The 26,319-nt window shown below is 47.0% G+C and overlaps 1 protein-coding gene across 1 annotated transcript; it reads left to right on the forward strand.

Moving 5' to 3' along the window:
* The first annotated feature begins 3,652 nt into the window (after nt 1-3,652).
* On the forward strand, nt 3,653-25,361 carry LOC140216523 (uncharacterized). The gene is made up of 5 exons (XM_072286872.1): nt 3,653-3,661; nt 4,554-5,655; nt 7,960-8,015; nt 24,025-25,159; nt 25,252-25,361. Coding segments are annotated over exons 1-5 (2,304 nt in total). The 3' UTR covers nt 25,254-25,361.
* Nucleotides 25,362-26,319: the final 958 nt, after the last annotated feature.

Here is a 26,319-nt window from a genome sequence, read left to right on the forward strand (position 1 = left end):
ATCGAATCTCATGATAATTCGGACCTCTTAACCAAAGTAATATTTGGGACACGCCGCAGCACCGCATTAAACTGTAACCTCGTTTTTTCCATTACTTTACCCTGTCATGTTTAGTTAAGTCAAAGTTATGTCAACACATCTTGTCTTGAAAATAAAGCTCTATTAGAAGCAAGCTGTGATTACCTTACATCTTTTTCTCTAGAACAGTTCGGCAACCGAAAACCTCGCAAGCAGAGATTGTGCACACCGTCGGAGAACTTATAAGCGAGGAAACGTCATTGAAGAAAGAATCGGTCAAGAGGTAGACGGGTCGTTACTATGCAACTTTAGCAGACAAGCCCGAGCTGTCGCAGAGGTGCACAAGGTGAACACGATTTCCCAAACCTTTCTCAGAGGAAGGAAACGCTTATCAGGATTATCAATTCCGCATTGTGGCAATAGAGTTGCGTTACAAAATTCTGACAACCAGTGTGCAGCAAGAATCAACTCAGGCTTCACTGTTGTCGCCGGTGTTCCATTTCCTACGTTCGCAAGACACTCTAAGCACACACGAGAAGCACAAGCACACACAACACACATGAACGCACGTGTAGTTCGCGAGCACGATTGCTTACCGTTTCAACAGTCGACGATGTTTCTCGCAGCATACATGCCGTTGCGTAGTGGGTGAGCTGAGGCACGCCAATTATACGCATTATTTTTTGTGACAACCACCAAATGTTTCAGGGCAACCAGCAGAGACAAAGGGAGCACACTCCACGGCATGAAAATTGTTGGTCTACAGTCAGCTGGCGCGCCACGCATACGGCGAGTTTAAAGCCAGATAGATGCAAATCATCTTCTGGCACTTTCGCGCACGCAAATTACGTCTTATTTCGTTGCAGAATACCTAAAAACACACGATCAAACAAACACATCGAAACAGCTCGCACTACCGATTGAAGACGGAGCAATAACAACAAGCCTTATTTTACCGGTCGCGTGGCGACGGTGCCGACAGCGCCGCCTGTATTCTTGTGCGGCCGTTGTGGCCTCTGTGAGTAATTATCACTACAGCAGCTTTTGTGCCATTTTGGGCCCAACTACATACATACGTTTATATTGTACGCTATAGTTTAGTGCAGAAATAAATTACATGACGTATCCTTGTTTTTGAATCGCTTATGCCGCATGCAGTCAGCAAAAGCATGGCCTTCAAGACCTGAACAAGCTAGCCTGAGAAAGCTATCGCTGGGGTGTGATTTGAACAATTTAAACTTCGGCCACTGGCCTTAAAGCCCAAAATGACGTTATGCGCAGCCGTTACCTGCAGCACCTGCAGCGTCACTTCGTTTCTCTTTGAAGTAACTTCCTACTGTCGTTTAAATGTAGCCCAGAAATTGTTAACCCGATCTCGGGGGTACACGAGTGCCCTGTGTGATGTTTCCATGCTCTTTCTAACTGTGTAAAAAAACTGCGCGTTTTTGCAGCGTGCATTTGTCACATTGAAGTGGTGTGTTCCAGAAATGTGCGGCGGCGTTCGATGTGTTTCCACCCCTAGTGCTGTAGTCACTGCATTCCAGCAAATAGATATGAGGCGGCTGCTTACACGCAGTTTTGCTTACTGTTTCTTCGTCATCTTCGTGATTTAACTGCATATGCGAAAGAAACCACAATGTGCGCTTCCGTGACATTATTTTGGTTTTTCTAATTTTGGTTAGTGCCTTGTGCCTTCGTCATTGATTGTCTCTTTTAAGACACACTTTCTTGATAGCAAGAACTGCGAAATGGGGTTGAAATAATCAGATTTTTTATTCCTCGAAAAGTGCGTGAGTTGTAATATTACGAGAACTTAGTGACACAGCCCTGTATATTGAACTAAAATCAAAATATTTAACTTGTTACAGTGCGTGAATCTTATTATGATGTGTCAAAATCCCAGTACGCTCTCAGTGCGATGGGCCTCGCACCGCGTTAAGGACAAATGCAATTGTCCAATTCCCTCTGAAGTAATGTACATCACTTTTTCATATCATATGTCTCATGTACAAAATTTTTCATGGGTGCACTGTTGCCTTTCCGAGTTAGAAAGACAATTTGAGATAATATTCATCAGTATTGAACATGTTCTGTTTATTGTTTAAAAAGATCAAATATCGAGCCATTCTTAGACAGGCCGCACTTTAGCTTCTTTACATGTCCTATAAACCTTCCTCTATAGAAATCAGTACGTATAACGTCACATAATGTTCCATTTTTAGAATAGGAATGGAGAGCGATTCTATAGACAGCCCGCCTTAGAAGTGCTAAAAACGTTCTATAAACATTCTTCTATAGAATGTTGTACATATGATGACAATAAACTATCTATAGACCGCTTATAGAGGGTGAATGGAGAGTGAGTCTATTGACAAGCCGCATTAGGAGTGTTAAAAACGTTCTATAGAGATTATTCTAGAGAATTTAGTAGACATTATATCAATACACCCCCAATAGAACGTTTATAAACGGCGAATGGGGGGCCATTCTATAGAGACTTCGCGTTAGAAGTTCTAAAGAAATTCTATAAAAATTGCTTTATAGAATTCAGTACATATGACGTCAATACACACTCTATTGCACATCTATTGTGTGTGAAATGACTTGTTTCTATAGAGAGGTTTCTTTAGATTTCTTATAGAGATTCTGTGCACAAGACTCTGTAGATCGCGAGTTCCTATAGAGTCCCTTTTCACTCCAAGGGAGCTCATAAGGAGTTTTAATGGAACTCTAATCCCATCTTGATAAGGGCCAGGTGCACGCGTCGTCTGCTTAAGAACAATTTAAATGCTGCTAATCGAAAGATCGACAATTAACAGCCCTGCGAGTTTGTCTAGATTAATTGTATACGCTATACACTTATAGACAATTTAGCACAAGTCAACTTTCGCCACAGGTGGCCTTAAACGCTTTTTATTGAAGTCGTAAAATGCCACTCCACGTTAAAATACACTATTTCCGAAATACGTTGCGGGAAAACTAACGTCAATGCGCTCAGCAAAAGCACAGTTTTAGGCAGTAAAGATAGCCTTTGATCCCCTTCGCAGTGACCGCAGTCCTTCTTCAATGCCTTGCAGTGCGAAGGGTACGACGGAGCCGGCTGGGGACCACAATGCTGCGCCTGTTGGACGTCACCGGGGTGCACTTCACCTTTGAGTCTGGATGTTCGCATAGGCGCCAGTACTTCCAATTTTGGAGCATATGACGCGCCAATGTGAGACGCTACACCTCATCGTACGGTTCAGTTTAGAGCTAATCATCCATTTTCTACCGTATGGTGCACCAGATAGCTGTGCGTGGCTATTCTAGCACCTAGTGGAACGAACAGAGCATTTACTTTCGCATTTATTTCAATGCAAATCACACAATTTCTGAGGGTTGAACAGAGGCGATCTTCGCGTTCGCACGTGCGAGTTCGTCGGCGAACTGAATAAGTAATTGAGCACTTCTAGATCGCATACCGGTTTTACTCCATCACATAATATTGCACGGCAGAACACAGTGGTAAAAATGTGCAGTAAAAATAATGTAAATTGGGCGCTCACTACGTAAAGAAAAGTAAGAACTAGGCAAGTATAAAATATGGAAGCTCCTTAATATTACTTGGGGCGCATGCTGGCTCCCTTAAGCGACGATGGAGAGGGTATTGATGATCTCAAAATGGGCGTTGTGTCTCCCTCGCCTTCAGTCAAAGCCAGTTTATAACTTGTTCTCGAAGACAACTACCAGGTATAAAAGCAGGCTCGGCAGCGAGCCCAATTAGAAGCTTCTGCTCCTCCGACGGATTAGGAACACCACAATGGTAAGCCACCGGTGACCTCTTCACTCCGATTAGCCGATGTTACGCCGACATTTCTGAATGCGTTGCTTTAAAAAGCACCGTTTGCTTAGAGCTAGGGTTACCAGAAATTCATAGGATTACTAAAGATGCTGTTATTTAAACAATCAAGTTATCCCTACTGATATTAAGTGGGCGGTAATTCAGAAACACACAAATAAGTTCAGCAATTTATTTTTACTTAAGGCCAAAGTATTATTCATCCAAGCGATGTTTAGAATCTATGCCTAGCAGAAGCCGTTTCGCTGTTCAGTAGCCCGCGCCACAGCTAGTTGTAAAGATAAGATCTGACAGCATTCCCTATTGTAACTTGCAGTGAATCTGCACCATGAACTTGGAGTAACAAATAATTCCGGTTAATGCAACAAATAAATTAGAAACACATGCTCAATGACTAAATGTGCATCAGTAGTACTTCTAGAGGCGTTATGTCCTTTACTTCCCCGCCGCGGTAGCATAGCGGCTATGGTGTTGCGCTGCTGAGCACGTGGTGGCGGGATAAAACCCCGGTCATGACGGATCCATTTCAATTAGGGCGGAAAGCAACAACACCCGTGCCCCTTGCATTGGGGGCACAATAATGATTAATCAGCGAAAATTAATCCGAAGTCCCCTACTACGGCGTTCCTCATAATGAACTCGTGGTTCTGCTTTCTAAAACCCAAGAATTTATTTAAAATCTCCTTTACCTTTGCAGCTGCGTGCCTGCATCGTCCTCGCCTTGGCCACCAGCGCCTTTGCTGGTCACCTTGGTCACGTTGCTGGTGGCTACACCCTCGCAAGCAACCTCGGCTACGGCCTGGGCTATGGTAGCCTCGGCTATTCCGGTCTCGGATACGGTGGCCTTGGTCTCTCCCATTATGGCCTGTCCCACGGAGTCGGCTACTCCGGCCTGACCGGCTACGGTGCTGGCTACGGATACGGATACTCCCCCGCCGCCAGCTACGCCGTCGCTGCTCCAGCTGTTACCCGCACGGTCTCCACCTACCACGCTGCTCCAGCTGTGACCGCTGTCCACGCCGCTCCAGCCGTGACCACTGTCCACGCCGCTCCAGCTGTCACCTACGCTGCTGCCCCAGCTGTCACCAGGGTGGTCCAGTCTGCTCCAGCTGTCACCTACGCTGCCGCCCCAGCTGTCACCAAGGTGGTCCAGTCCGCTCCAACTGTCACCTACGCCGCCGCCCCAGCTGTAACCAGGGTGGTCCAGTCTGCTCCAGTTGTCCAGACCTACGCCGCCGCCCCAGCTGTCACCAGGGTGGTCCAGTCCACTCCAGTTGTCCAGACCTACGCCGCCGCCCCAGCTGTCACCAAGGTTGTCCACTCCGCTCCAGTTGTCCAGACCTACGCCGCCGCCCCAGCTGTCACCAGGGTGGTCCAGTCCACTCCAGTTGTCCAGACCTACGCCGCCGCCCCAGCTGTCACCAAGGTTGTCCACTCCGCTCCAGTGGTCGCCAGCTACGCCGCTGCCCCAGCCGTGACTGCTGTCCATGCTGCCCCAGCTGTTGCCACCGTTGCCCACTCTGCCCCAGCCGTCGCTACTTACGGAGTTGCCCACGTTGCCCACTCTGCCCCAGCCGTCGCCACCTACGGCGTTTCCCACGTTGCCCACGCTGCCCCAGCCGTTGCTACCTACGGCGTTGCTCACGCTGTCCCAGCCTACTACGGCTACGGTGTTGGCTCCCTCGGCTACGGTGCCGGCAGCTACGGTTACGGCCACGGTCTCCTCGGCTACGGCCTGAACTACGGCTACGGCCTTGGCTCTCCTCTCAGCTACTCCACCCTCCTCCGCAAGAAGAAGTGTAAGTTCCGCTGTATTTTCTGTAGCGAAACAATTCTATGTGTTTTCGATCTGTTCTAGATAAGCGCAGCGCTAACATGTATTTTTTTGTTCTTGTTCCAGAAATCCTCTTTCTTTTAACACTTGGACCAGACAGAAAGCACGCAGTCATGGACAACCAGATTTTCCGCTTTCAATGATGTATAATCATTGTTATGTCAGAATAAACTGTTTGTCTGATATTCTTTTTCTTCACTGGTGTACCACATACGAAGACATGATAGTATCGTTAAATTAAATCCACCACACCCTAGGCACAGGCTTAAGCGGAGAGTGAATTCCAATGGCAAGTTCGATGTGGCCGACGAACACTTCGGCGGAACACTCGTCTACTGCGGCGAGTAACAGTAAATCTGCGATTGAAACACAGGCACTCACGCCCCAGCAATGGGTAGGGGGTGACAGCGCACATCCTCTACCTCAAGCGCCCACAATTCCTAGCGTTCTCTCGTCGCTTTCAGCCTTTTCGGCTTGAAGTGTTTAGCAGGTTGGTGTTTCTTTTTAGCCTCCTTAGCTCTAATGGAACTCGCCCCGAAGGCAAACTTGCTTCTCTCGACAGCCGTGATTGTGTGTCGGAAACATCAGAGAAACACCGAAGCCTGCGATTAATGCGGTAGCAACTCATCGAGAGAGCCAGAAGTGCTTTCGCAAGTGCATTTGAACAACAGTAAAGGCTGTTAAAAGGCGAACTTGCGAAAAAGGAGCCGTTTTTACCTCCTTTTTCGAATACTGGCGAACGAAGTCATCGACAAAACGCGCAGCCTTGTGATATGATTGTGATCGATAATCTGACTTATCAACGATGCATTGGCTTTGGATATCACCTTTACTTTCTCTGTTTTATTTGTTTTCTGCGCATATAAATCATGCTCGTCTGCAAAAAAAGAGTTGTCTGAAGTTAGCCTTCTTTGCACTTGTCTGCTCTTTTTCCTACATTCGCGTGCTATTCACTGCCGCCGTTATAAGGAGTGTCGAAGTGGAAAAGAGTGTATATCTGTGAAGTGTGGAAAGCGAGTCACGTGGTAAAGGCAGATACATGGCATGAGAGAGCTCGGAAGAGCCGGCAGGTCTGCATTATATCATTTTTTTTAGCTGCACGAATTTGTTTATTTCTTTTGTCAGCACAATTATAACCCTTGATCTATATTGCTCAATGAGGCGAGCGTTACTTCTAGAAGAAATCAACATAGTTTATTGAAAAATTAGGAGAAAACGTCAAATAACCTCTCTAGATATTAATTTAAGACACATATTTCATTCTTCCAATTTCAACTAGCAAACATGCAAGGCATACTTTCTACGCATCGACGCCGGTGCAATATCCGAGGCCACGACTAGGGCAAGCCAAGCAATCGCGGCGGAGTTCGTTGGCTTCCTTATTTACGCAGCGGACGGAGCCTAGTGTCAACGGCGGATTATCCTGAATCAGCTGCGTGTGTGACGCATCGTGTTCGGTGGCACGTGCTTCTTCAGCGCAATGGGCTTTCTTCGCGTCCAAGCGTGCAAGCTGATTTCTTCTTCTCATCATCATCATCATCATCATCATCATCATCTTCATCATTGGCAACCTACTTACGCCAACTGCCGGGCAAATGCCTCTCCCATACTTCTCCAACTACACCGGTCATGTACTAATTGTGGCCATGTCGTCCCTAAAAACGTCTTAACCTCATCCGCCCACCCAACTTTCTGCTGCCCCTGCTGCGCTTTCCTTCCCTTGGAATCCAGTCCGTAACCCTTCGTGATAATCGGTTATCTTCCCTGTTCATTACATGTCCTGCCCATTCCCGTTTCTTTTTCTTGATTTCAACTAAGATGTCATTGACTCGCGTTTGTTCCCTCACCCAATCAGCTCTTTTCTTATCCCTTAACGTTACACCCATCATTTTTCTTTCCTTAGCACGTTGAGTCTTCCTCAATTTGAGTAGAACCCATTTCGTAAGCCTCAAGCTTTTGCCGCGTACGTGAGTACTGGTAAGACACAGCTGTTATACATTTTTCTCTTGAGGGATAATGGCAACCTGCTGTTCATGATCTGATAATGCCTACCAAACGCATCCCAGCCCATTGTTATTCTTCTGATTATTTCTGTCTCATGATCCGGATCCGCGATCGCTACCTTTCCTAAGTAGATGTATTCCCTTACAACTTCCAGTGCCTCACTACCTATCGTAAACTGCTGTTCTCTTCTGAGACTGTTAAACATTACTTTAGTTTTCTGCAGATTAATTTTCTTCTACCGCGTCTCAATTTCTCCGTTTTCAAGGCCCTGCCGCTGGGACAAGTAGAAAGCTGAACTGCTATCCAAACATAGGAGCAGGTGTGAGCTATCGTAAAGACAGTCACGTTAGTGTGCATAGTCGTGTGTTGCGTGTGCGGAAAATTGTTTCATTATCTATATTATGTTTCATTATAATTTAGTCGCATTCGCGGTACCCTGGGCCGGAACATCGTCTCCTTGCATTCGTGTTTATTGTTCTGCACGCGGTTGAGCGCCCTGCAGTAAATGGCAATAATGGTTCGAAAGAAGTAATGAACATAACGAAGTTTTTTTCTTCCCCGCTTCCACTTCTTCTTAAGAAGGTTTTTCTTTTCTTTTCCTTTTTTATTGCGGCTTCGGGGGCTGATCATGCACCAACTTGGAGCGGTTTCCCAATGAAGCGAAATCCCCATGTTCAATATCGGTGCCTACGTTCGCGGATCACTGCACTATGATCGCACTACCATGATACCCAAACTTCACTTCTCACGCTGATTACCACTGAAGGTCGGTGGTTATGAGCTGCTGAGTCAAGACTTAGGTAACATGAAATTTCAAATATTTTGAGATTTCCACCTATCATCTTTGCTCAAAGAATCCTTCATGACGGCTACCTTAAAGCAAAGACGTCCGAAGAGGGGCCAAGTGAAAGTGCGTTAGTATTTACGATCACTGAAGCACTGCAAGATTAACTTAAAACAGCTCGGCAAATAGGTTTAATTCCACTTGCAACGCAAGAGGGACGTCAACGCTATTGCCTCCATATGACAAACACTCTTGTAAGCTACAATAGTTCGTGCGAGGCAGTTGTGCTTTTGCCAGAACGTAGTGTTGGACTTATCATAAGCCAATGCGGCCAACGAATTGTAAAAATCACTTGCCACCACGAGACATCGTGAATTCGGTCCAATAAAATCTAGCACTTGATGTCATGTGATGTTGGAAGAAAATGTAAAGAAAGAGTGAGCAGAATCTTCCGTTGCGGCACATAACGTACCTTGCATGAATTTACGCCTATGCGATTTGTTATATTGGAAGCAAAAACAACTATTCAAAGACTGAGGTGCAAATTATCAAAAGCTATGGGCGCCAGATTGTCAAATTGGTTAGGCCGATGTGCTTCTCTTGTAGTAATGCCATTACCTCTCTGCAACTAGCCAAAATTTTTCTACCGCCGTCTTCTTCGCCAGTCTCGCACGCTGCTTCACAGAACAGCGCATCTGCCCTTCTGTCAAGTGAGGTGAACGATGTTTCGTCATCTCGTTCGGCTGTTACATCGTTTTGCGCTTGATTGAAGCAAATACACCTCGATTGAAAGTACCCCAGGGTAGCCCATACCTAGATTCATCTGGCCGCACTAAAGACACGTAAAGGAAACGCCGCTGGTAAAGCCGATCAGTTGTCTCCCCTGCGGATGCCATTTCGGGGTCACTGAACGATATAGCTCGGCTGCCGTGGAGTCGATGAATTTGTCGCTGCAGCTTTAAGAAGTGGAGTACATTCTATTGTGTTTAAACTTATTTGAACAGAAGCATATAAAACAATATTCCTTTGAATGTCCTGCAATTGTCCATTCATTTAGCGTTTTCTTACAATAAAATGTTGCTTTACAGTCCCTTTAAAAAATAATGATGCAGAAATCATGCAAAATGATAATGTAACTAAGAGAAAAGCTTTGTTATTGCACTCAGTCGTCCGTGGATCACTGAAATATAACGGATATACAAGCAACACATTTAGGACATCTTGCTTAAGGTGGTAATGATTCTGTGATGATACATGCATGACTTTGCACTTGCGAGCCGATATGTGTGCATACTTCCATGTTGACCTGCAACACGTCTACGCTCGAGCGCTCAAAAAGCATCACCGGCTCCGCCAACGCTACTACTGACATTGGATGTACACGTTATCCGTAAATATATAGTGTGCTGTCCCGCACGTCAATCACGGAAGACGTTTCACCATAAACGCGCTCAGCTGAAACCTTTACCTTGTCTCGTCCGCCCTTTTGAACGCACTGACATGGAAATTTACGGACTGGTTCCGTGCTGTGTTGCTGGAAATCGCTGGATTGTCGCAGTTAAAATCTGAGGTGATACTCAGAAACGGCTTTGCACCCTGCGGCTGGTGCTCGTGATGTCGCTTCTTTAATATTGCGTCATTTCATTTTCCATCATGGTGGACCACGCGAACTGTGAGCGATCGAGGACGTGTGTTTTTGTCCAACGTCATACAAGAGCCCGTCTGCTCATGCAGTATTATTCACCGAAGATCTACTGACTAAAGCCCTCAAACTAATGGTCGCCGGGAACATTTCAACCGCACGCTTGGAGACATGCTCGTGATGGACATTGATTCTGACTATTCCAATTTAGACGTCGTCTCCCCTTTGTTACTTGTGCTTACAACAGCGCGGCACAGTTAACCACAGGCTTTTCACCGTTTTTTCGCTCTCACAACCCTGAATCATCCTCCCCGTTTTACGCAATTTAACCTACCGTACGGGCGCCTCCGAATTCATTCCAATTTCCGCTTACACACAGTGTACAGAAAGGCGTCGGCAGCTGGCCCGCTCGTTCACTTCAGACAGCCAAGATCGCCGCGTACGACAGTCCTCCAGACAGATAGCCGCGACAACGACCAGCATGTACAGAGTTTTGTCGTTGGATCCCCCGTCTGGCTCACACTAGAATTCCACTCCCCGGGCTTTACTCCCGTTTCCTGCCAAGTATGACAGGCCATACCGCCTCATCGAGGACCGGTCTCTCGTCATTTATAAAAAAGACAAAAAGACAATCTTGTGGCGCTTTCCCTGACGCCCAACACGAATGTAATTAATTTCGTGGCATTTTGGGATAATTTTGAGGCAGCCTCGCCGCACCTGTCCTGACGCAGCGAAAAGCAGCACGGCCATGGTGACAGAGTTAGTTTGGCGTGTACTGAATCTTACTGCCACAAGTTTGTGGCAATTTTTATGGTCCCGCCCTTTTGAAAAACACAACAGGAAATTACAGTCTGTCATATTTTGGGACTTTGTTTCTATCGTTCTGTTGTCTGTCGTTTTGTTGTCTGAAGTTCTGTTGTCTGTAGTGTGACGTCCTGTAGTGGATAGTTCTATAGTTCTTCAGCAGTATTTAATTGAAAATTGTGAGAGACTTCTTTGGACTATCGAAATTTATTAGTACAAAATGAAAACTATAAAAGCTTCCCCGCCGGGGAATCGAACTTCGTACCTGAGGATCCCGAGCCCAGCATTTTTCTTGTATGGAAAACAAAACTCAAGGTATATTACAAAGTGGACACAACTACACACTAAAAACTCAGGCGAACACACACATGCATCCAATAAGTGCATCCCGTCCGGCGGAGGTTCCTGCGCAGCGTACACACTTCTTACATAAGGAGCACTTTCGCGAAAGAAGGATTTTGTAGATCGCGGGCTTTGGGAATGGCGATCACATAGTCCACATCTCCATAGGCTGTATAAACTAAGTACTATGAACATGTCATAGGGACGACCACCCGTAACCTTAAACGGTAGAAACCTAATTGAATATGGAGTGATGTCAATGCCCTTTTTATACGTCCGTTGGAGAATTTCCCCAAAAATACAGCGTCCCTAGCCTATGAAACAGTGATCTATGGTTTTGGCACATACACATAGTCGACAGTTTGTTGACCACGGCACAAAGCAACCCCTCGAATTCAACAATGTTTTAACAGGGAGTGTTTCCGAATGTAATTTAAAGAAAAATGTTTTTACTCCAGGAGGCACAAACATTTTTCGGACGCGTTTAAGTACATCCTGTTAAGGTCGGCTTAAATAAGGTGCACGATACAAAGGATCCGGGAAAATAGACTAGAGCAGTGCCGCAGAAATTGCTTTTCGACTCGCAGTGAACACGTACTCCAGGCTGAATCTAACTTGTAAGAAAAGAAATGTGTCAGCAACCTCCTTGACAACCTCCCAAGGAGCCTGTGTGACATCTTTGGCATTTGATGACACTACTATCTTAGGAACATAAAGAACTAAACGGAGTTGCAACATTTCACGCAACAACGGATGGTCACTTTCTCGAAAGAAAAACAGGCGAGAAACAATTTGCCTGACGAAGAGGTGGGCTAATCCTAGATCACAACGTGCAAGGGGGGGGGGGGCGGACAGATTGTCGTGCCGCATCGATTCACAACTCGAACTCCAAATAAATGTTGCAAACACGCGATGCAGGGCCTGATGGCGAAGTCGTGAGCAGTGCAGTACTTGCAGCACAAACATAAGATGAGAAGCTAAGAACACGTTTCACACTTCAGCACGAATGAATATTGACAAATTCCGCCCTCGCAATGAATTCAATTCACGTTGAATTTTGCCAACTTCTCCCGACCAATGAGCGTTGCTCTTCCTATACTATGAGAGAGGCACACCTAAATAACGCAGATCTTTTTTCCATTGATTGCCTGCGTAATGTGATGGCAATGTGGCCCATAATCCAAATGAAAAACCTGAACTTCTTTCAATGTTAACGCTTGCACCAAAAGCCGCGCAAAATTCTGTTGTAATTGCAGGAGCAGTCTTTACACTCTTTTAATCGGTACAAAAAAAGGCCACGTCGCCTGCATACGCAAGAACCCGAACGTCGTTAATCGGTAATTTAAGCCTTTGGAAATTTTGTTATTTAAGAATGCTCATACAAAGTGGCTCTAAATACAAGCATAGCAGAAGCGGTGACAAAGGGCATCCTTGTCGTACTGATGATACAACCCTAATCATATCGCCATTCACTATCAGCCTTGTTGAGCCATTCGCATAACATATCCTGACACCTCTAAGGAGCAGGGACCCGATATTTATACGCTCTAGTACAGTAAACCGGAATGAGTGATTTACGCTGTCGAACGCCTTAGCAAGATCTAGCTGTACCATTGCCAGCTGTCCAATCCCCTCAACTACACACGCTAGCACCGATCTCGCAACATGAATGTTCGCCTGAATCGACCGGCCCGTGATGCCACATGTTTGATGATCACCGAGCACAGATCTTATTACAACTTGCAAATGGTTAGCTAATCCCTTTGCAAAAATTTTATAATCCATATTGCATAAAGAGATAGGCCGATATCCGTCCGCTTTTTGCAATGTAGTCTCATCATCGCTTTTGGGTATAAGGATGGTGTGTCCTTCGTACATTGTGGCGGTTAGGTACCCTACTTCCAAGGCGTCATGGGACACCTGAAGTAATAATGACTATAGGGAACGAAAACACTGATAAAATTTGGCAGTAAGGCCATCCAGCCTGGGCGTCTTGCCCTTCGCTAATCGATGCATGCAGTTACCTCATTAATATCAACGTTTTCATTTGTATAATGATAATCATCCTGATTTAACTGGGGCAGCAACAATACAATTTCTTTGGCAGCATCTGTATCCAATGGCTTCTGGTCTCGAAATAGTTTTTGATAATGTTTGAAGAACTCTTTAGTTATTACAGTATGCTCATTAACAATGATTCCACCATACACTATATCTAGTATTTGTTTAGACAGCGCCCGTCGGCGCTCATCACCTAGGACCCTACTGCAAGGCTGTTCTTCCAGGAAACGTTGCTCTCGCGCACGCATTAGTGCAGCTCTGTATTTTTGTCTATTCATAGTTTGTAGCTGTGCCTTGACCTTATGAGTATCATCAATACATTCACCCGGATGTAGGCTTTCAAGCCATGCAATTCACTCAGAAGTCTATACAATGCTTTGGAATGATTCTTTTTTTCAATGGCCAATACTGATGATTCTTCGATAGCTATAATTTTAACTTCCTGTTTGAATAATTCCAACACAGCAAAGAGTGGGAAGTCCTTGCAGCAAGACACATGAGCTATAAGTTCAGTAACACGCTTTAAGAAACACTCACGCGAAAGTAATTGGTTATTAAACTTCAACAGCTCCCAGCACATATACGCCGACTTTGGTACCGACGGCTGCCAAACGATGCTTAGACTAGGCAATGGCCCCTAAAGAATATACGGTGCACATTGTAAGCATAGATAAGAGATAGCGCGCTAAGTGAAACGTAAATTCGATCAAGCCTTTTTTTTTTAATTATGGGGTTTTACGTACCGAAACCACTTTCTGATTATGAGGCACGCCGTAGTGGAGGACTCCGGAAATTTTGACTACCTTGGGTTCTTTAACGTGCACCTAAATCTGGGAACCACGGGTGTTTTCACATTTCGCCCCCATCGAAATGTGGCCGCCGCGGCCGGGATTTGATCCCGCGACTTCGTGCTCAGCAGCCCAACACCATAGCCACTGAGCAACCACAGCGAGTGATCAAGCCTTGCATGCGAGGTACCCTGGAAGTGCGTATATCGACATCCCGCCTTTTCAAGCTGATAATCACATATCAGGCGTTGCAACGCATCACTACTTGGATCATGTCTAAGCTTCAGTGACGTACGATCTTGCGTGTTGCATACCCAAATAAAGTCTCCAAAGAGGACCAATGTACGATTAGTACAGAAATTATGTTCTAGAGATAAGAATAAACACTCGCGTTCACGTAACTTGTTCGGGGCATAAACACACACAAATCTAAAGCTCATACCACTGATATCAATATCGCTACCAGATTAGGCACTCTTCTCTATCAGTAAACAAATGTCGCAAATCACACGGTAAATGTTTTCTAACAAATAACATACAACCTGCGGAAACGACTACTGCATGGCTGACGCAAACATTATAGTCAGACAGAAATGGAGATAGAGCTACTTCTGTGTTTTCGTCGGATTCAATCTTTGTGTCTTTGATTGCAGCAATATCTAATTTTCTGTAGCGTAAAAAATGAATGAGCTGTACTTGCCACGGGTACTTAAAGTGCCAAAATGGAAGGAAAGGGCGCGCGCCAGGATTACCTATGTAGGTGCAGCGTTTAAAGGCTGCTCCAGGGGTGCACCACTTCCTTCTTGATGAGGTGATGCACTATGGACCTGTTGGTGCACGTTAACTCAAGGGACATCTGCAGGAGTAGGCGTACCCCGGAACGGTTTTGTCAACTTTGACACTTTGGGAACGCGAGCGTCCTTTCTCGAGGACGATGGGTTGTCAGATGGCGCTGGACGCTTCTTGGCGGCCTCACACATCGATCCAGATTCCACTGGCGGTGGGCGATTTTGAACTGGTGACGATTATGCCCATGACATAGTTGGTTCGTCGTCAGGCGCCTTAGTCTCATCCTTGCTCGCAGGCTTCTGGCTATGACTATTGTGAGCCGATGACGACTTAATCTGTTCTTCTTGATGAGACTCGGGGAGTGTTTCACCAGTTGCACCCACAACTTCGCTCCCGTCCATTAGATGATCGGTGATGGTATCATCCTCAGCTGGTCTATTTCCACGAAGCTCGTCAGCATAGTTTCCGATGCATGCATCTGCAGGGTGATCGTAGCGGTGACAGTTACTGCAGCGCGGTGTTCTACATTGTCGCCGCATATGTCCAACTCTGTTGCACCGGCGGCAAAGCGGTGGTCGGCCAGGAACCAAGATAAGGAACTGGTGGCCGTATATGCTCAATAGATGTAGCAGATTACTGGCAGAAACTCCACCTTTCAATGTAAACGCTACGTCTCAATTAGCTTTTGCAAGCTCTCCATGCCGTCACACCACCGCATTTCTCTCGTGATGGACTACACTTTGCCATATGGTTCTATAGCGCTTCAACAATCCGTCTCTGTTCGAGGTGTGGGGGAAGCCAAAGAAGCTTCACCTTGATATTTTTCCATTCCGGTTCTATGACACGGCACTTGAGGTCCTTCACCAACAACTCGCCTTTGTCGACAAGTTTGTGTTTTGCGATGCTGTTAACACATGTCAGTAACCACAAATGGCTCATCTGGTATTATCCAGCGCCGAGGATATCAGTTGCCTTTGGCACAGAAACGAGTGCATCGCGAAAGTTCGGCGCCTGATACGACCGCCCTGCCATGTAAGCATGCAGGAAAACTGTATTGAGAACGGTGTTGCCAGTCGGTAGACGAGGGAGAACGACTTTATAATTACCGGAATCAGTAGTTGATGGTGGATGTGATATTCAGCCGAGAGCCGATGCGCTGCTTTCAGCGGAGCTCATAGCAAACGTGGCCGTTCGAACCACATGTCTGCAAGTGTACATTTTGGCTATGTCAACAGTAAGAATCTCTGTTTGCGTTGATGTTGACATTTGCATTTTAAGAGTCAAGATGCGCTTTCACTCCACCGCATCAACTGCCGCATCTCTAGAAGAGCAAAAGTGTTGTTACCATCGACAGGTACATTGTGGAGTGCTAGAGCATCGATTTTGCTGTGCGATATCCATATTAACTAAGACATTCAGAAATAGACTACAGTGACCAGGGACACGGTTAATTTTGTTACTGCTAATTTCGACAGTTGTCTCTCTGTCTTTACACTTTTGAGCGCGTATATAATTCGTGTGTCCAATACAAATTAGCTACATGACCATTCGTGGATGAGTGTTCATTGTGACAGCATGCTGGCTTCTCACGGCAGCGCTGTACCAGAATAATGAGACCGGAGCGAGACAGCTTTTCACGCAACTTTGTGGAAGAACCCAAAACTTCTTTCTCACTTCGCAAAAGCTTTCTGGGAAATTAACTAATGTGTCACTGTAACGGCACATGTAAGTCAACAGGCCTGTGTGCCAAATCTTACTAAATAAAACAAAATGGATACGCAGGCATTTCCGCATGCAGATCAGCGGCCGATTTGTGGAGTTGCTGATTTTGATCAGCGGTGGAGTTTCTGATTTTGATCAGCGGCCGATTTTGAGGAGGCCGGTAGGGCGTTGCTGGTGCCTCGTCGTCACAGCACATTTATAACAATTGGCCACATCGACTTTAATAGCGGGGTCGGTGATATCAGCATTGGCGGCTTCAGAGAAGCATGATTGTATACCGCACACGAGAAAAGTGGGGTGTACACCACCGATGCGAAACTGACATAGAATTCTAAAGCGTCGCGACGGAAAGCGCTTCTGTCGCGGCATCAGAACTTATGTCGCTGCAACAGAAAGTGGCACATTTCTAATGCCACGACAGAAAATGTGTAGTCCCCACAGACAGTTCCCGTTGCGACGTCAGAATCGCTGTTGCGATAGAAAGTTGTTGTGGCGACTTCATAAACTGTTGTTGTCGCGACAGAACGTTTCTGTTGCGACTTCAGAACTCTTGGCCGTCGCGACCGAATGTTTCTGTTGCGACGTCAGAATTGCTGTCGTAACGTCAGATTCGCTGTCACGATAGAAAGTTGTTGTTGCGACTTCAGAACTCTTGTCGCGAGAGAACGTTTCTGTTGCGACTTCAGAACTCTTGGCCGTCGCGACACAATGTTTCTTTTGCGACATCAGAGTTTCTGTCGTAACCTCAGAAATGTCTGTCACAACTACAGAAACGTCAGGAACTTCTGTCGTACAACAAAAATTTCTGTAGTGGCTACAGAAATTTCTGTAGTTGCGAAAGAAATTCATGTTGTCTTTTTTTAACTGGGCGCAACAAAAACCTTCTTTCGGTACCCACGCTTTTCGGAAACGCGGCGAGCGATTGCGAAGAGGGATAACACGGGAGTATGTTGTTTGCGCCGGCAGAACGCGCAAAAGATAACGCCAAGGAACTGAAACACCAGGAACTTGTAACTCGCAAATTTTGTCTTGTGAACGACTGAAGACAGGGTTTGCACCCACGCATTTGTCTTGAGTGCGAGTAGAACAGATTCTGCGAGCGTCCAGCATGGTCTGGTTGGGGACCTGTGTTGTGGCCTGCTCTGTGTATTCGTATAGCGTACTATCGCGTTGATAGCTGTCAAGTTCTTTTGGAAACGCGCAGTTACCCGTGTATTCGTGCGCTTGAAGTGCCGGAATTAAGTCCCGGGAAGAGGGCAACGCGTGGGAGTCAGATGTTTTCGGGGTATGTATGGTATTGTTTGGCATGAGTCGGCTATTTCCTACGCCATTTATGTAATAGCGAACTGCTTTTTTTGTAATGCCACGCATTCATCGCTTTCCCAGGTTTTACCTCTCCACGCATTATTCGTATGTGTTAATACCAAAATGACACATGCTTGTAATTTAGTTTCTTCAGCTGACGTCGTCCGGTGGAGCTTCGTACGGGAACTACTGCTGCTTACCTGGTGCCACAACTTTGGGTGAATCCACAAATGGTCCACAACGAGCATTCATATAGAATAAAATAAACATTTCCTCATTTCCCAAGGCGTCTTGCGTCTTTATGGAATTGCACGTGGCACATATTCGATGGAGACTTGGAAAGATCGTTCGCAATCATTCTTTACTTATTAATAAAGCAATTTCGCATGAAAACCTCGTGCGGTCGAGCTGTAGAAGCTAAAAGAAAAAACGCCGATCAGCCCAGCAGGCGTAACGGTTCAAAACGCGCGCTCCCAGAACCGTAATCGGAAGTGTGGTTTGGGTGTTAACGCCCGTGGCTTGGTGCGCTGTTGCCAATTCGACCGCTGGGCTCTATGAGAGTGTCCACTCTTGTATTTATTTCTCTATGAGGGGACACTCGGCTAAAACTGGTAACCGGAATTGCGTCACGCCAGTATTAGTGTCGACCGTTTGTTGCCGCGAGCATGGGGAAAAAATGAAATGAACATTTTGTAAATATTTCCCGGCAAAATTAAAAATATCTGCCTGGTAATTAAGTTATACTTTGCCACTTACTTTTCGCGTGTTATCTAGCGATAGGCCATTGACGTGCCAGATGCATGCGTCATGCGTCAGGCACGACGCCGAAGCGAGTAAGGCCGGCGCCGCATGTGAGCGTTGGCCTGTTCGGCGACCCGTCTGCCTCTTTTTCTATTTAAAGCGAAATATTTACTGGCTGCGAACTTGCGATTTCGCCGTGGTGGTGCTCCAAGAAGGCATATGACGTCACAACGCGTGCTTCGTCGCAGATATTTCTCTCTCTCTCTCTCTCTTTCACTTCCTAGCCACTACTGCGCAAGCGCCACTAGTAGCACCAAGCCACAGGTGTTCCGCCTCTGCATAGCGCCTCGCATGCCCACCGCCGCCGTTTGGTATGACGTCACGCCGGGCTCCTCGTCGTTGCGCTCACCTCCGCTCGCTTTACCAGCTGCGTCGCATGCCTGATAACATGTCGGAGGATTGAAAAGGAAAGTTCGCGTGCACCGCAACCACAGTTGAGGCGGCAGTATGGACGGCGACAATTCTGATAAGCAGGAGGTATCCTGGAATCGACATCGGAACGAGATGAAGAGGAAATGAATCGCCCAGGAAACAGACGAACAGCGCGCTGAATGACTAGGTAAACGAAGCAACATAGCTAGACAACCAGACTAACCTGGACTTGGAATCAAGATTAACCAAGGGTAACCATGCTATACCTTAGCTTTCGCTACGCATATCCTGGCATTGCTGAGCTAAGCCACTGCTATCTTTTTTTCTTTTTTGGCGGGGATTTAGCCTGGTTTCTTGGGCTGCCGGCGCATTCTTGCGTTCTTTCTGCACTTCGACACGGCACCGCTGCACTATTGGAAGACGGCAAGGTGAGAAATTTTGGTTGACAGTTTGCGACGCATTTCAAGTAATTAGGCTTAACAACACGGAACCCAGACTTGCAACGCACTTAGCGAAAAACAGCTGGTTTGGCGCAGTTTATTTGAGTTAACAACTAGGACTGACACATGTCTGCGACGCGTTCTGTGAGTGCCAGTTTATTGTAACTAAATTCTGCAGTTCTTGGGCGACCTCGCCACGCCTGGCGTGGCCATGCAGTTAGCGCAAAGCAGCTCAGCCGCGTTCCGCAGTTAGTTTCGCGTGTATAGAACCTTGCTGGGATAAGTTCGTGATGCTTTCTCTGATCCCCAACATCACTGTGATTAAGCTTTGTTTCCAGCTTACTTCGAGTGTGCGTTAGTCACTTAGATACAATGATTGCAAATACTGAAAAAATTACTGGCAAATATTTCGGTGGCGTTGCAGGTAAGCGCTAGCTTGTCTACATTGCGTTTCTAAGCCGCTGTGGTTGCCGAGTGGCTATGCTGTTGCGTTGCTAAGCACGAGGTCGCGGGATCGAATCCCGGCCGCCGTATTTCGGTGGGGGCGAAACGCGAAAACACTCGTGTACTTACATTTACGTGCTCGTTAAAGAAGCCCGGGTTGTCAAAAATTTCGGAGTCCCCCACTACGGCGTGCTTCATAATCAGACGGGGGTTTAGGCAGGCTAAACCCCACAATATGTAAGATAACTGCGTGAAAAGTGCATAAGCATTCTTTGGCAAGTACGCCAGTCCCGTCACCCGAGAAGTCTAATTACTTGTATCTGCATAACAATGCGGAATTAGTAAACTTAAGACATTTAGTTATATTAATTGTGTAAATGTAGGTGATTGGTAGCTTTATAAGTCATAACAAGAATGTGTACCTCCAAAAATTAATGAAAAGTGAATGTCCATAGAGGTAGATGGGGCTTCTTCAAATATACATGGGGAAACTTATAGTAGCGGTGCGCCAACTTAAAATTTTGAGGTTGGCCAACTGAAATTGCGGGGCAGGCAAACTTACATATGTGGGTCGGCCAGCTTAAAATTGGGGATAAACCAAGAAGAAATCTGGGGATGGCCCAACTTAAAATATGGAGATAAGACAAGTTGACGTTTCGGGGTGAAATTTGAGAGTACGGGCTTACGGGTACTTAGACAACTCCAGTAGAGTTCGGGCATTATTTTTCAGTTGATGAATTTGATTTGAGTTGGGCTACTACTAACGCGTGAGTGGGTAACAATTACTATTTGGTTTTCTCACGGATACAGGCAATGTGCAGGGGGTGTCCTTATGATCGCGCACGCTGGCTCGCACGGAAATTGCACAACCGTCCTATTAAGTTTCACATTGACCAACATAGCTACTGTGACAATAATAAGACAAACACATGGAGGTACGATGCACTCGCGACTAATTCATTGTACGAAGGCACGCTGAATATAATACCTGCGGAGCACATGTGCGTACAGGCAATAAAAGAAGAGCCAAACATAATGGATGTACCACAAGCAATACTAGATAAAATGCAGAAAGTAAAGTAGCTCTTCATGTGCGATAAGAAATATGTCTGGAGTACAGAACTGACCTCAGAGCTTCTATAACATCAGTATGCCCCATTCATACAGCTTTAAGAAGAAACCAACTTCCTCATAAACCTTACCTTCAGCATTCTCAATGCAGTTACAACCATTTTTCTCAATTTTCTACAACACTAGGGTGACCAGCTGGGTCAAAACCATGCGCCCCAAGCGAATACTGCGGCCCCTCCGCGGGAGCCAAGGAAAAAGAGCGTGTCGTGTGCAGAGAGCGCAGCTGACACACAAGGAGAATTGAGGATGGAAGCGCCGCGGGAAGGAGTGTCGCTAACTTAAAATTATCAAGGTTTTCAAACCTGAGCAAGAAACTACCGCAATCTGTAGTAAAGTATGAGAAGTAGCTCACGCACGGCAACCGTGCAGGTAGAGTCACGGCCATGGTTAAGTTTCGGTCAATGTGTTTCGGCCGTATCGTACTCTAAAATCCTAAGTTGTCTGCCCCATCAATACCACAACCGCCGCGACGCGTTCTCCTCTGAGACAAATGCAGCACGTGAGTACCGCTGATACCATTTCTGAGGCTGTGTCAGAGTCTTTCTTTAGTCTATACTACCAAGCGTCCAATGTGGAGGTGCGCGACATATCTCTAAAGTGATGCTCCACCGGAACTGGTCGCTCGAGAAAATCGTCCCCGATTACAACTTGCCTCTGTTTACTCTGCGTCATTGTCACTCATAGTATTTATTGTCATCCCAAGAAAGTGTTGCAAGCATATCTTCCATGGCTAAGTGACTGTGCTCGCGAAATGTTGCCTGTGCAGTTTCGTCAAGTGCAGTTTACATGCATTGTGTGCATTGGCTGGCCCGCCTCTCACTTGCGTTTTGCGGGGCGGTGCAAGGTTGCGCCCTGAAAGTTAGGACAGCAAAGATGTTTTCTGCCTTCCTTTGCACATTTTTCTATAATGTACAGCCATCGTTCGCGTTCAAATACTTTTTCGAGGACCCGACAGCCACGTATCGCGTCCGCATTCTTGCAACTTCTCAAACTACGTGCGCAACGCGTACGTTGAGCACGCAAAGCATACGGGAGATGCACCCATCAACTTGCAAATTTCGAGCGAGTCACGCACCTCTACAATATTTATTGGTATGGTGTGCCTGGCCGACTTGATGCAACTGAGAGGTACACAGTCATGTACTCTTCTAGGACGTTCGCCATATCTGCAACCCTACATCTCACCGCCAGGTGCAAGCGTCGTCTGCTTAGGCACTAATTAAAGGCTGTTAATATAAAGTTAGACAACTACCAGCCCTGGGGGTTCGCCAATATTACTTGAATAGTATACGTTATGCGCCACAGAAAATTTAGCCCAAATCAACTTTCGCCGCAGTTGGCAAAAAACGCTTTTATCGAAGTGGAAAAATGCAATTTCACGTTAAAATACACTATTTCAGATATACCTTGCAGGAAAACTAACTTCAACGCGCTCAGCAAAAGTACATGGCAGTCAAAGATAGCCTTTGATCCCCTTCGCAGTGACCCCAGTCCTTATTCAATGCCTTGCAGTGCGAAGGCTATGGCGGAGCCGGGTGGGGCCCGCAACGCTGCGCCTATTGGACGTCACCGTGGCGTACATTTCGCCATTGAGTATGGGAGTTCCCATAGGCGCAACTACTTCCAATTTTGCAGCCTTTTACGCGCCAAACTCTCATGCTATACCTCAGCGTACAGCTCATCCATTTTCTGTATTACAGTGCACTAGATAGCTGCGCGCGGCTCTTCTCGCACTTAGTGACACGAGCAGAACGTTTACTTTCATACTTATTTCAATTCAAATCACACAATTTCTGAGGGCCCAACAAACGTGATCTTCGCCTTCGGACGTGAGAGTTCGTCGGCAAACTGAATAAGTAATTGAGCACTCGTAGATCGCATACCGGTTTTACTCCATCACATACTATTGCATGGCGGAACAAAGTGGTAAAAATATACAGTAAAAGATTAAAATTGGGCGCTCACTACGTAAAGAAAAGTAAGAACTAGGCAAGTATAAAATATAGAAGCTCCTTAGCATTACTTACTGCGTAAGCTGGCTCCCTTAAATGACGATGGAGAGAGAATCGATGATCTCAAAATGGGCGTTGTGTCTCCCTCTCCTTCAGTTAGAGCCAGTCTAGACTTGTTCTCGAAGCCAACTACCAGGTATAAAAACAGACTCGCCAGCGAGCCGAATTAGAAGCTTCTGCTCCTCCGACAGATTAACACCACTATGGTAAGCCACCGGTGACCTCTTCACTCTCACGAAGCGATGTAACGTCGATATTTCTGAATGCGCTGCTTTAAAAAGCACCGCTTGCTTTGAGGTAGGGTTGCCACACATTCATAGGTTTACTAAAGATCATGTGCTTTAAACAATCAAATTATACCCGCTGTTATTATTTGGGCGATAATTCGGAAGCACACAATAATCTTCAGTGATTTATTTTTGCTGAAAGGGAAAGTATTATTCACCTAAACAATGTTTAGGCTATATGCCCAGCAGAAGCCGTTTCGCTTTTCAGTAGCGCGTGCCTGAGCTACCTCTAAAGAGAAGGTCTGACAGCATTCCCACTTGTAACATTTAGTGAAACTGCACAAAGAACTTGAAGTAACATATAATTCCTGTTCATGAAAGAAGTAAATTAGAAACCCATGCTCACCGACGAAATTTGCATCAATACTGCTTCTAGAGGCCGCCGGTCCTTTACTTCTCCGCCGCGGTGTTGTTGCGCTGCTACACACGATCGAGATAGCGGGATAAAACTCCGGCTACGGCGGATGAATCTCTATGGGGGCGGCAAACAACACCACCCGTGTCCATTCGGGGCACAATAAAGATCTCCTGGTGGTGAAAATTATTCCGCAGCCCCAAACTACGGTGTACCGAAGAATTTATTTCAAATCTCCTTTATCTCTGCAGCTGCGTGCCTGTATTGTCCTTGCCCTGGCCGCCAGCGCCTTCGCTGGCCACCTTGGTCACGTTGCCGGTAGCTACACCCTTGCCAGCAACCTCGGCTACGGCCTTGGCTACGGTAGCCTCGGTTATTCTGGCCTCGGATACGGTGGCCTTGGTCTCTCTCATTACGGCCTGTCCCATGGAGTTGGCTACTCCGGCGTTACCGGCTATGGTGCTGGCTTCGGATACGGATATGCCCCCGCCGCCAGCTACGCCGTCGCTGCTCCAGCTGTTACCCGCACGGTCTCCACCTACCACGCTGCTCCAGCTGTGACCGCTGTCCACGCCGCTCCAGCCGTGACCGCTGTCCACGCCGCCCCAGCTGTGACCTATGCTGCCGCCCCAGCTGTCACCAGGGTGGTCCAGTCTGCTCCAGCTGTCACCTACGCTGCCGCCCCAGCTGTCACCAGGGTGGTCCAGTCCGCTCCAGCTGTCACTTACGCCACTGCTCCAGCTGTGACCAGGGTCGTCCAGTCCGCCCCTGCTGTCACCAGGGTGGTCCAGGCCGCTCCAGTTGTCCAGACGTACGCCGCCGCCCCAGCTGTCACCAGGGTGGTCCAGTCCGCTCCAGCTGTCACCTACGCCGCTGCTCCAGCTGTGACCAAGGTCGTCCAGTCCGCCCCAGTTGTCACCAGGGTGGTCCAGGCCGCTCCAGTTGTCCAGACCTACGCTACCGCCCCAGCTGTCACTCGTGTCGCCACCTACGCTGCTCCAGCTGTCACCAAGGTTGTCCAGTCCGCTCCCGTGGTCGCCAGCTACGCCGCTGCTCCAGCCGTGACTACTGTGCACGCTGCCCCAGCTGTTGCAACCGTTGCCCACGCTGCCCCAGCTGTCGCTACCTACGGAGTTGCCCACGTTGCCCACGCTGCCCCAGCCGTCGCCACCTACGGCGTTTCCCACGTTGCCCACGCTGCCCCAGCCGTTGCTACCTACGGCGTTGCTCACGCTGTCCCAGCCTACTACGGCTACGGTGTTGGCTCCCTCGGCTACGGTGCCGGCAGCTACGGTTACGGCCACGGTCTCCTCGGCTACGGCCTGAACTACGGCTACGGCCTTGGCTCTCCTCTCAGCTACTCCACCCTCCTCCGCAAGAAGAAGTGTAAGTTCCGATGTATTGTCTGTAGCGAACGGTGGTATCGATCTGTTCTAGATGAGCACAGCGCTAACCTGTATTTCTTGTTTTCATTCCAGAATTCCACTTTCTTTTGACACTTGGACCAGACAGAAACCACGCAGTCATGGACAACCACATTTTCTGGTTTCAATGATGTATAAACATTGTTATGGCCAAATAAACTGTTTGTCCGATATTTTTCTTTCATCGCTGGTGTACCACATACGAAGACAAGACAGTATCTTTAAAGAAATTACGGAGATCCACCACTAAGTCTATTCTGAAGCGACTGCTTAGCTTCCCACATGTGGAGAAGTCTGCTGTCGCATTTCGTGTGGCAGCTTTGACGTCATCACTGAGCTCCTTAATCCATTGTTGTATGTCTGCGATTGATCGTTGCTGTGTCATCTCTCGCGTTCTAGGAAATAATTCCCAGTCCACTGATTTAATCTATGTCAACGAAGCAAAATTCCCCAGCGCAGAGTAGAACGGCAGGCTATTGCTCTGTTTCTCAGCGCATACGACTCCAGGCATTCCCGCAGTCAACCTCAACGAGGTAGCACACCGCGTAGCTCCAGGTGTTACTCGCCGAGCTGAGCAAAGAGTGAGTTCCATTGGTCAGGAGAACGCGGAGGAGGAAATCTGGAGAGAAAAAGATAGATTAACAAGGTTCAGCGATATTAGTAAATTCTATCAAAATCGGAGGCGAGTATTACCAGCGCTCACACTAAACCGAACAGAGCTGAGTCCGTTACGTGGAGGCTATTACAAACAGAAACTTATACGAGTCCCGTGCAACTAAAAACTTTCTACCCCGATTTATACGAGAACGGTATGTGCAAGCTATGCAGGTCTGTTAGAGTCACCCTTCAACACATGTTGTGGGGATGTAAAATCTACCAAGATGAAATGGCGGTCTCCTCGGAAAATCTACGGGCGCGGTGGTCGGCCGTGCTGCTCAGCTTCGAATGCCAAGACCAACTTTGGGTCGTCCAGCGAGCCAAGGAAGCCGCACGGGAGGAGCAGCTCCAAGTGGCCATCTAGGCAGCCCCAGGCCCGGGCCTCCCAATCGCCAGATTACAAATAAAGTTATCACATCATCACAAATCCACAACCCGGTAGGAACAGGCTTACGTTAATAGTGA

Source organism: Dermacentor andersoni, chromosome 3 (genome assembly GCF_023375885.2).
Source record: "Dermacentor andersoni chromosome 3, qqDerAnde1_hic_scaffold, whole genome shotgun sequence".
NCBI classification, from domain to species: domain Eukaryota; kingdom Metazoa; phylum Arthropoda; class Arachnida; order Ixodida; family Ixodidae; genus Dermacentor; species Dermacentor andersoni.